At 42.2% G+C, this 12,396-nt stretch overlaps 1 protein-coding gene across 4 annotated transcripts in view; it reads left to right on the forward strand.

Moving 5' to 3' along the window:
• MARF1 (meiosis regulator and mRNA stability factor 1) overlaps positions 1-12,396 on the forward strand; it is a 1,350,049-nt gene that overhangs the window by 588,210 nt on the left and 749,443 nt on the right. For all 4 annotated transcript variants that reach the window (XM_069647123.1, XM_069647122.1, XM_069647120.1 and 1 more), the window contains exon 11: positions 10,747-10,939. In XM_069647123.1, coding sequence (XP_069503224.1) covers positions 10,747-10,939 — 193 coding nt within the window. The remainder of the gene's footprint in view (positions 1-10,746; positions 10,940-12,396) is intronic.

Below are 12,396 nucleotides of genomic sequence, written 5' to 3' on the forward strand. Positions count from 1 at the left end.
GGGGGAAATGACTAATCCTTCAGACTGTCACTACTGGGAAACTGTTTCCCTTCTGTCTTTTGACTTGTTAGATTTTTCACATTACACACCATCTTTCAATGCAGTGCAAAGTGGATACTTTTGTATCACCCTAGACTTGCACCAAAGGGAGTTTTGGTTACTTTTAAATGTGCCTAAAGGCAAGTGGCAGCAGTTGCGTTTTCTATCCATTTTGCTAAATTTACTACACTTTACAGTGTCTGGCTACATGCTGTGACCAGTGTCCCAAGATGGCTGTGCCATGAGGTTTTTCACTTGTTCTTCAGCCATTTGTTCTTTAGCCTATTCACCCTTGCTGGTGCTTCGGCTCTTTGGACTGCTGGGACCAACCATTCTTGACACCCTCTCGCTATCTTGCATCCTGGAGCTTTATGAAGTGTCCATGGACCACCCAATAACCTCACCAGCTAAGTTTTGGGTGTTCCGTGCCAGAAACTTCACCGTACTGCGCTTTGGCCCAGAACTTTGCTGGTCTTCAGCTAGTCCTACAAGTCGACTTCTGCCAAGTTTGACTTCCAGCAACGGCAGGTCCTGTTCTGTTAGGATTTTTTTGTTTGCAAATACCGAGATGCCTGCTGTCGCCCGTTTTCCGACGGTCGCTGCAACCAGCCATTGTTAATCTGATAGTGTCCTGAAGAGCTGCATCGGTGCCTGCTGCATTTCTCCACTGGAAAGGGTTGCACTCAGCTCCTGGGCAGCTTCTACTGGATCCAATGGCAGAAAACCCCGCCTCCAGTGACGTCCTCCCCTACCCCCATTCCCTATTCGACCTGCCAAGTCCTTTGGGAAAATTAGAGTAAGGGTGGTGAATAGTCTCAATACTTACTGGTGCCCCTATCTCCTTCATTATACTCCATTGCCTTTTACACATTTATTGCAAAAGATGCTCTAGAAGCTAGGAAAACTAATTTACTTACATTTTAATCCCTTTTGAAAGATTTCTGAAACAATATTCACACCCAAAGGAACATTTCATAACTTTGTTCCAGCTTCCAAAGGTACTTTGTGACCATTTGAGCACAATGTCTATTCAACGAGGGGTTGGATTTTAAAGTTAGGTAATTTTATCAACATTTCACAGGAATAATAGCCCGAACTACTTAAATTTCCCTTTCAGGTACATGGTGAACTCCATGCATTGTATTAAACTGTGACTGTTTTATATTTAGTGTTGTGTGATATTAACTGCTTGATTCCTTTTTATAGTGTTTTGGGCCTAAAATGAAGTATTTTTGTATTTACTGTAATTTCTTATTTCACTGGGTGTACTCATTGTGGACTCCTGACCCCCCACTCACCTCTCCTTAGCCTTGACCACTATCGCCTTGATTGGGTTTGACTAATCCCCCAGAGAACCACTGTTCACTAGAACTAGGGTGGCCTCCTACACATCTGTCGACCAGGCCAGATCTTAGAAATCCATCTCAACATTTATTGATTTGCTTCTTTTGTGAGCATGTCAATTGTTTGTGATATCTGTGCACAATTGTTGCCTAATTCTTAATGTGTTGTTCCCATCTTGTTGCTGTGAGTTTGTAGTTTGTAAATTTTTAGATAGTCCTGGAGAGTGTCCAGTTGTGTCTCCTTTCTGGAGCCAGTCATGTTTGTTTATTTTTGCATTTATTACAGCGCACGAAACTCTCAGGTATCTAACGTTAGTCACATTGAGGGGAATGGAGAAGCGGGGCGGCGAAGAGTCTTGTTCAGTTAGTTGAACAGCCAGGTCTTTCAGTTTCAGCCGAAGGTCCAGTAGGCCTGTTCTTCTCTAGGAGGGAGGTTGTTCCAGAGTTTAGCGGCCACAACTGGGAAACTCTTAACGCCCACGAGATGCGATTAAAGGTGGGGAGCTTCAGGAGGTGTGAGTTGGAGGATCTGAGCGGTCGGGCGAGTAAATATTTCTCCATGCGGTATGAGAGGTGAGACAGGGCAGTATTGGAGAGACACTGATGGACCAGGGACAGTGTTTTGAACTTAATCCTTTCCCGTGTGGGCAGCCAGTGTGCCTCTCTCCTGACTTCCGATATGTGATCAGATTTGGAGTGACCAATGGCTGCTTGGAGAGCATTGTTCTGAATTGTCTGGTGTTTAAGGTTGCGTTCAGAAATGCCAGTAAACAGGCATTGCAGTAGTCTAGCTTTGCTCCTGTGATAGCTCTTGCAATGGAAAGGCAGTTGGGAGTGGGAGAGGAATGGCTTGCTGGCATGAAGCAGTTTGGCAGTGTAAGCTGCAGACAAGGTGATTGAGTTCACATGGCTCAAGAGGTCAAGATTGGCGTCTAGGTAAACGCCAAGTGTTTTGGCGGTGCAGAGTTAGTGATTCAGTTACCGTCAATGATCAATTCTTTGTAGGCTGGGTCGATGTTGCGCAGTGTGTAGTGGGAGCCAACAATGAGGATTTGTTTTATCGTCGTTGAGGCATAGTAGATGGGAAGCCATGCATATTTGTATGACTTTATGTACCGAGTTTATGGTGGCGGAGTCTTGGGGGTAGGAGCGGTTAAGGGAGACTGGGAGGGATAAGGAGCTGCTGGTCAGCGTATTCCGTGTAAGATATGCAGAGTCTGTCAAAACGATTAAAAAGGGGTTTATATGTTGTAGAGGGTAGGGGAGAGGCAGGAGCCTTGTTGAACTCCGCAATTGCCAGTGATAGGGTCTGCAGAGAAGTCATGGATGAAGACTTGTGAGGGTCTGTTGGCTAGTAAAGAGCTAATCCAATTGGTGGCTGATGGAGAGAAGTTGGCTGTCTCAGTGAGTTGGGAGTAGAGGATATGGTGGTCAACCAGATTGACTCATGTGGTTAGGTCCAGCATCATCAGGAGGGCAGGTTTGCCTGTGTCCTTAATGGCGTCTATTTGCATTTTCAAATCCAGTAGGTTCTGTGTTTGGGGTGGAAGCCTGATTGGTGAATGTCCAGGATATTCTCCTCGGAATATTGTTGAACTTGGATGTACGCAACACGATCCAGTATCTTCAGGAGGTAGGGTACCGTAGTAATGGGGCGATAGTTTGTGGGTATGAAGGGGTCGAGGGAGGTTTTTTTGAGCAATGGTCGGACCCATGCTTCCTTCGGGTATGTTGGCGCCGAATTGGTGGAGAAGCAGGCATTCATGATGGCTGTGAAAAAGGGAGTAAGTGATTTGGCAGAGTCTTTGATGACTGGAGCTGGGCAGTGTCACCTTTGCAGCACGCTGGTTTGAGATTTTTGATGATCTTGGCGACGTCCATGGCAGAGACTGGGTGGAATTTGAAAGGGTTGCAGGTGTGTGTCGTTAAGGGGCTGGGTGCTGTGGGCGGAGGTGGTTTGGTTAGACTGTAAAGTTTGCCACATGTTTTTTCTTTAAGGGAGTTGACTTTTCCAGTGAGGGCGTTTTGGATTTTGTCATATCAAGAGCTGTAGACTCGGGTCTGGCTGGGCGGGGAGGGGCTTCTAGCTCCTGGAGTATTGTACAAAGTTCCCGGGAGTTAAATTTGGCATGGATTCAGGAGTTGTAGCTGTTGACTTTGGCAACGTGGATTTCCCTTCTTTAGTCTTTGAGGGAGGAGAAGAGGGTTTTGGATATCAGGGAGGTCTTTTTTTCTCCATGCTAGCTGGCACAGGCTTCAAGGAGTTCAGTAGGAAACCAGGTGTTTTAGTGAGGGTTTGGCTTTCCTGAGTTTGAGGGGGGTGGGGGGGGGGCAAGCGTGTCTACTGCCTGGGCAATGGTGTTTGTAGAGGTTAACTAGTGTTGCTGGGTGTATCACTGATGGGGTGGGCGGGGGTGCGCAGGGGTATCAAGTAACGGGGCGAGGTTGGTGGGGTTAAGGTTTTTTATGCACCAGGCCATACCTTCAGGTTTGCCCAGGTGAATTGGTCTAGGTCGATCTGAGTGTGGGATTTTGAAGGCAATGGTATGATGGTCGGAACATGGGCAATTGGAGGTGACTGGGTGGAGATGTTGCAGTTGAGGTCGCTGATCCAGTATAGGTGCGTCCTTGATCATGTGTTTGCATAAGGGAGCGCTGCGTATAGCCAGCATGGTTAAGTGCCGTGGCTACGCTGTAGGCCGTTGCGTCTGCTCGGTCATTAAGACCTAGGTTGAGGTCCCCAAGGATTACAGTTTTTGAGTTGGGCTTGATGGATGCAAAGTTGCTTTGCAGTAAATTTTCCTCAAACAGAGCTAGGTTCCGGGAGGGGGCGGTTGATCAGGAGGATGGTGATGGAGTCGTTCGGGAAATAGGAGAGCTTGGTGAGTAGTGATTTGCAGGTGGACATGGCATTGATTTGCAATACTCTTATGGTGCAGGTGCAACATCGCTTCCTGTTTTAAAGGATCGGTCACATCTTAGTATAGAATAGCCCATAGGGATACCATTGGAAAGGGCTGGGCCCATAGTTGGGTGGAGCCATGTTTCCGAGATGGCAAGTAGGTCGAGGTTGTTGGAGGTTATATGGTCAAGGATTTAAACTGCATGAGCCAGGACTGATCTTGTGTTGATGAGCGTGCAGTTGGTGTACTTGTAGGTAGGTCTCACAGGAATGTGTTTTTACGTAGGACGTATAGGCTGGGGGATGTAGTGAGATGCGTGGGAAGAACTGAGTGCAGAGTCTGAGGAACCTATTCCTCATACTGATCAGAGGGGGCATGGCGGTGGCAGAGTTGGGGGTTGCATTGGGCCTGGTCTGTGGATCTGCAGTGGGCGGAATGATTGGTGATCGTGGTGTGGGGCACACCCAGGGGGCTGCCTGCGTAATGAAATTAATCGATTTCTCGAGAGGATTAGAGTAGCGAGGGCAGGGTTAGATATAAAAAAAGAGGAATCCCATTTGTTGCACCAAAAATTATTTTTAATTATGGATTGCATGTTAGAAATCAGTTAAATCTTGTGTACTGATCACAGGATATGATTCTCTCAATCCCTCAAAGCGGTCTCTGTAATCTCTCATTCCCTCGACACGTGTTGCTCCATCTTTTATTATCGATGGTTCATCAGGAGGGTTCAAATAGAAAATCAAAGTGGTTGACCTAAAACAAAATAAATGAAATAAATTTCTATTTCTGATTTTGAACTGAACCTTGAATTTTTGCTTTTGATTTCAGGTTTCATCAATCCATTAGTTATTGCAAAAATGGTTGAACTCTTTTTGATACGTATTGGGCTAGATATTTGCTCCATATGCATATGTTGCTCTGAAATGGAGCACTTCTTATCGTTTTTTTCAATAGTAATTCTGGTATATGGAAGTACATGAGTCCCATTAAACTACTGGGACTAATTCTGTAATTCTGTATTCTAATTCTATCTCAAAAGGATAGCTTGGGGGCAACGTGCTCGCCTTGGAAGCAAAACACAGAGCAACAGAGGTTTGATTCCCCGGGTCCGCGCTTAGAAACCTCTGGGTATTAAGCGCGTTATAAATAACCTATCATAGTACCGTGAAATACAAAAATATGCATGTTTTTTTCTCTTTCTGCTTAACTTTTAAATTCTAGTGCATACTGGTTTCCCAGTGTAGAGCAGTTTTCCTCGCGGCATGATAACCACAGGAAAACTACAGATTACCGCTATTTAAATTAACGTGATGACGCAGTCAAGTTTGTTATGCGCGACTGTCTTTGCGTGTCCTCCATTTTACTATGGGCTGATTGTAATAGTAATACCGAATTATGCATGCACGTTATTTATATATAAATGTACGCGCTAATTTAGCCTGTGAAATTGATATTAAAGTTACTGTAACTCTAATTGCAATTTACTAACTGGGATTGATGTCTGGGATCAAAAGGTGTATATTAAAGTGTTTTTAAGAAATTCACGAAAAAGAATATTAATCAAAAGTGAGGCTGAACATGCTATTTTCCTACTTTTTGATATCAAAATGGCATTGACTTCAAAGAAATAAAGGATTGTAAAGAACATTTAAAGAAAAATGTGCATCTCCATATCTGCATTCAACCCTGTGACACAAGTGTCCGTTAGACCTATTCATGATGCTTCTTTGCTTCTCAACGTTTTTTCTATGTTACCTCCTCTGGGAGGCATGTGGACTCATTCAAGTCCAAAAAAATTTGAGACTGCCCATAGTCATATTTATGGAAAATGGTAGGCCAAACGAAAACTTGGGTACTTTCTTTTGATCTGAGATGTTCTCCTATTCGTACTTTTAAGGACCCAATAGTGCTTCCTATATACATTTTACTACAAGTGAATTGAATCTCATATATAACATACTTTGTATTGCAATTGATGAACTGATTAATTTTCCATATTTTACCATTTAGTATCTGAATCTTTCTTGCCATTGTCTGAATATGGAAATACTTTACAATTACCACATTTGTAGTTGCCTTGTAGTGCCTTTGAAGTCCACAATCGTGGAAGACCTGTATCTTGCATCTTTGCCAAAAAGTGCGATGGGCTTGACATGTTTGTCTGACTGTTTGCTTTGCGGAATGGAGGTGTACTGTCCAAAAATGACAAATCTTCATCTAGTTTGGACATCATTTGTCGAATATTTTGCATATTGGACCTATAGTGGGTTATAAATCTCAACTTGTTTGTGCCCGCTGATGTAATTAATTTGGGCTTGTTAGTTCGCAAGGCCGCTCTTGTGTGTGATTTTGTATTTTTGGTAGATTTTTAGAATTTTTGAATTGACTCTTGTGCATGTTTCTCATTCCTGATTTTCTTTACAATTTCTCTTGATTGTCAACAGTTCTCTAAATGGGATGTTTGAGATAACGTGATTGGGGTGATTGCTTTTTGCTTGAAGGACACGGTTTCCTGCTGTGGGTTTCACAAAGAGTTGTGTGTATAGTTTTGTTTTTACAGTTGCAGGTCCAACAAATATATTGCTGTTGTACTTTCTTGTAGGGTAAATTGTAAGTTATAATCATTGGCATTAAGGTAATTGTGAAATACTTTGAGTTCTTGTTGACTACCATTCCAGATGATCAATATACCGTCCCCAGTATATTTTGTTTCCATTTTAAATGCAGGGTGTTGCCTGGCGTGCTTTATTTTGAAGTGGTCCATGTATAAGTTGGTGTACGAGGGTGCAAATTGCGCACACACAGCCGTGCCCTGTTTTTGGCGGTATAATTGGTTATTGAAAGTAAAGATGGTGTTCTGGAAGGTGAAGTTGAGCATTTCTGTGAGCATCAAATTTTGTTGGTGAAAAGAAATGGATCTGGTTTCGACAAAATAATAGATGGTATCTATGCCCTTATTATGTAAGATACTTGTGTATAGAGAAGAGACATCCAGTCTGACTAATCTGTATTGTCTTCCCATGTGCCTAATTCAAGTTGCTGGATAACATGTTTAGTATCCTGTAGATATGTTAAACCTGCAGCTAAGGGTTGTAAATGTCTGTTTTGTGAAATGGGTTCTGTTAATGATCCAATACTATTCATAATTGGTCTGCCTGATGGAAAAGATAAATAAGGCTTATGAATCTTGGGGATGAAAAATATTGTTGCCAGCGTAGGAAACGGATTGTGCATGAAGTCATGTTCGTCTTCTGTCAGGCCTATTTCTAGCCAATGGGTACTCATTGCATTCCATTCTTCTACAAGATTTGGCAAAGGATTGCTGGTCAATTTATCTTAACAATTTTTGTTATTTAAGTGCTGGAGTGACAATTAGGTGTCATCTTCTGTATTCATTAGGACAATATTACCCCCTTTGTCTGCAATTTTGGATGTAACTGTATGGTTCTTACTCAACTCTCCTAGAGCGTTTTTCTCTTTGAGTGTCAAATTATGTTGAATTTTTTGGATTTTGAGCCTGATAAATATTTCCTTATTAAATCTTGTGGTGTTGCTTTAAAGAACATATCACATTGTCCGTTGCTGGGTGTGGAAAAACTGACTTTGGTCGTAGTGATGTTTCTTCTGATAGTCCCATTGTAATATTGGGATCAGCTGAAAGTGATTGGAGAATGAGTTTCATGTAATCCTTGTATATTTAGCAAGTACACGGTCTTCTACATTTGTGAATGATTGCGCAGAGGGGATATGTGAAGTCTCAGGCCTTTTACGTATGGTCATAATTAGAAAAGTATTTCTTCAATTTTAGTTGGCAGAATTTGGAAAAATCTAGGTTTGTTGAGAAATAGTCTGACGAGTCTATGCAACAAAATGATAGTAGTTTGAGGGCTGCCTCAACTGTGGCGAAAGATCCTTATTCGTAAGGTTTGCCATTAGGATTTCCTGTTTGTACATTCCTGGATCTTGTTTGCGTTCCTATGCTGCTTGTTGAGAGATTTGGAGAGACTACCTCTGCCCCTCCTTGTCGACCTCCTCCTCTTGTAGGGGATGTTGTGTTCCTGTTCTCTGCTGATTCCATGATGTATGACCTTGCATTTTTGTGTTTTATGAATTATTACATTCTGGAGTTGCTGTTGAGGATGAAGATGGAGTTTTAGCTACATCTTCTGTTTCACTTGTTGTCTCTACGTCTGACTGAGGCAAGGTTTGTGTTGGTGTCAGTGTTATGGGCTTTAGGTGATGATTTGTAGCTACTCAAATTTTGAGGTTTTTGAAAAGTATACACTTGTTTTGAATTTATAATCCATTTTATCGCGAAAAAATGTTTTTTGAACAAGAGTACCATCAGTAACACGTGTATGGGGTTACTGATGGTACTCTTGTTCAGAGGAGAATTGCCTAGCATTTCGGCGCTGGACTGCCCCTGGGCAGGACAAAGGCTGATATGCGGGGAAATTTCTTCTCTGTGAAAAGGACAGTGAGCTAAAGACTTGGTATAGTCTCTCCCAGGGGTTATTCACCCAAGAACAGGTCATTGGGATGTGTTTGTGCTGGCAGAGAGATTCCCAGACCCCCCTTTGTTTGCATGTTTTTTTTTTACTTTCAATTCTCTTAACCTATCCCAATATATATCCATGATTTGGTAATTTTTTAACATAGCTTCCGGTAAATTGAATGCGTCGGTCTTTTGTTTTATTGCTGTGATTGCTTCGTGATTTTATCATGTGCTTTTTTTTTAGCGTGTTGTATCACTCTGTGCATCATTTCCTTAGATGTATCTGTTAGTAGTTATTCCCAGTCTTTAAGACTTTGCAAATCTTCCTCGTCAAATTAAGGGAAGATGCATATTCTGAGTCCTCTGTGTATTCTCTCAACTTGCAAATATTTTTCCAGAGTTTTTACTTCCCACCATTTCGATAATTTATGTTTTTGTAATTGTTCCAGATTTTCAAACAGTTTTCTTAATGATTGGGGGTTTGTTTTGTCAGTGGCTAGTGTAGGCAACGTTTGCCCCAAAAAATAGCTGTTCAGCCTCTTCTTCACATGATTGGCAGTTAGTTGTCATTTTCATTATTTTTTATTTTTTTTTTAAATAAAGTTTGGCGTTTTCAGTTAGATGTGCCTTGATGATTTTTGGTAGTGGTCTGACTTGGGTGAAAAGAAAAAGGCTGACTAGGTAGTCCTTAGGTAGCGAATAGTTAATTAAGACTGGTAAAGTTTGGGTTTTGTGTTTGTCCTTTTGTATCCGTGTTCTTTTTTCCAATCAATGGTTGAAATCTGCCAGAATGGTGAAGTTGCGATCTACTGTTGGCAAGTGCACCTGCAAGGTTATCTGGGAATGTAGGTGCTGTAGATGGGGAGAAGGCTTAGTATGAATATGTAGGAGCTGGAATAGAGTTGAAGAGATTTGCATTCTGGAATGGTATCATGAGAAAATACTGACATCAGCACTTTAGTGGTGGTGATGGTCATATGCTTACTGGTTTTCTCATCAAATGTATTATTGTAATGTGAAGGGATGGCTTTGTGTATAACTAAGTAATTGTATGTAAGACAGGTTTCTGAAAGGATTTGAACATCCCTTTTCCTTCACTAAGCGGGTGTCCGATCTCTTGATTCTTTTACCATAGAGCATTGAGAAAGCTTCTGGAGCTGATAATTTCCTTACTCCCATGTCTCATAGGATTTTTCTAGGTTAATGGCCTCAGTTGGGATCATGTTTTCTTGCTTGTGCTGCATCCGTTGAATAGAAGCATGAAGTTTCAAAATGTTTTATTTTTTCTGAGTGCCATTTAGTTGGGTACAGCTTCTTATAGAAAGGCAAGGTAAAAATTGGGAGCAATTTTTCTTTTTTGCTTCCATTTTAGCTTTGTGGATGATTGCCTTTGCTAGACTACTTACCCGGAAGCCTGATGCACAATAGACTGGCTTGGGTTGTGCTACAGTGCATCGGTTGCACTGGTGAAGGGGCCTCGAGAGCGGGGGAGGCGGGACAAGTACAGTTAAGTGGAGGGAAGATTAGAGTCTAGCAGTGGGGCTAGGGGGGGGACTATCCTCCCCTCCAAGATGGGATGGGGATGAAGCATAAAACCAAACTTGCTGGGTGTGGCCTTCACAGGCTTCCTTCTGCAATGTCTGTCTTATGTAAGTGGTCTTGCGTATTATGAATGGATGCATCAAATAAATGTTAAACAAAACTTCAACCACCAACACTGCCCTTGAATATGTACAGTTGACAACTTCACATGCAAAGTTGTTAGTCAACAAAGTATTGCTTATCAAAACTAAGGCAGAATGACTAGGTCCCTTGTAAGTGCAGAGGTCTGATTTTTTTGAAAGAATCACTGCATCACGTATAAAGTTGCAAGTTATTTTTTGTCAATAGCCTTTCATTTTATATACATCGAAAATAATTGAATGAATTGCTTTTTTACAGTAGTACTTTTCTGTTTTTCTAGGAGTTTGTCTCCAAGCCTCTCAAACCGATCGTCTCCTCTGACATTCAATGTTGGAAACCCAAGTAATGGCGCAGATTGTACTCCTGACCCTTTTGCACATGGTGCCGATGTTCAGATTGGTAACTTGGACTACAGGATGTCCAGGAAAGATCTGCAGCAAGCATTGGAAGAAGTTTTCTCTAGGCATGGCAAGGTTTGTATTTTAAACTTTATTCTCATTCAGCTATTCTTGGAAATTCAATTGAACCTTGATGTACTTTCAGATTTCTTTGGCGGTATGAAATGGGAAGGGGATGGTTGTCATGCCAGCGGCAGGTGGGTCTGATTGGGTTGGTGATACCATACAGCAATCCAATAACCTTTTGAAATATGTACCTCTTCAAGTGGGTGAAAGAGGATTTAAAGAAATCAAATTGCCATTCAAGACTGGGGATCACAAAAGTGAGATTATTGAAAAATTGGGATTAGCAAAATATTACTATCTGGTCATCTTCTATAATATGTTGCCTTTAATATGCCGTGTTAGGGGAGTTTTCCTTAAACCCACCTGGAGATAATACTCTATAAAACTATCATTTGGTATACAGGCCCCCAACTCGAAGTCTGTACTACCCAAAGGATTTGTAGAATGGCAGAGCAACCAGTCTTACCTTATGAGGAGGATGTGAGCTGTAGGTAAGCACAATGATCCGAGTGTTGGGTAAGATTTTCATAGTAATAATACATCTTCCTGAGCTGTGTCAACACCAGAATGTTTTGCTTTACTGTTGGATTATTTTTCCCTATACCTCCAGTGAGTGGGAACATTTTTCCAGTCTTTTACTCTTTTTATGGATCATTTTGAAGACTCTGCAGTGTCTTTTTAATTTTATCCTCTTTGACAACTTTTGGCACATACTGCCTATTGTTGCTGGGTTGCCCTTGGGCTCTCCTTTTTAATATTCTCTGGCTACCCTTGTGAGAACTACAGTTCCCAAGGGTAGGAAGGATCTTTGGATCCCTTTTTACATTTTATTAGGTGAGACCAGCTGTCAGAGCGCTTCTTTCGTTGCGGCTAGAAACGCCACCAAGAAGAAGGTAAGGGTACCCCAGCAAGATTCTTTGTCTTCATCGATTGACACCTCGGGTGAGGAGGAGGAAGGGAGTATTGACAGTTTGCAAGGCCAGAAGATGAGCATGGCTATGGCCAAATAGGTACAATAACTACTGGCAGCTGTACATGGATTTCCTTTGGAGGTACAGACCCTAAGAACTGCCCTGGTTAAGCAACTAGTCACCGCTAGGTAAGTACATGCCATGTACCTGCCTTCCATGGGATTGGCCTCAGGCAAGTACGATGGCTCCCCTAAAAGACTTAAGGAGTTTGTAGACGCCTCTGTAGTCTACTTCACCTTTAGATCCTCTACTTATACATCTGACCACTCCGTGTGGGATTTATGATCTCCAACATGACAGGGAACACACTAGCCTGGGCCACCATGCTAGTCACAGCAGCCAGCCCTGTATTACAGGATTATGGTGCGTTTCTTGCCTTATTAAGGCAGACTTTCGATAGTCCAGAGGTCGCATATACAGCCTGCGATACCTTGTTGGACATTGGACAAGGTTCTAGTGACTTGCAAACCTACGTCTCCTCTTTCAAGTGTGCTG

The sequence above is a fragment of the Ambystoma mexicanum genome, chromosome 2q (genome assembly GCF_040938575.1).
Source record: "Ambystoma mexicanum isolate Mex_15411 chromosome 2q, UKY_AmexF1_1, whole genome shotgun sequence".
Classification (NCBI taxonomy): Eukaryota; Metazoa; Chordata; class Amphibia; order Caudata; family Ambystomatidae; genus Ambystoma; species Ambystoma mexicanum.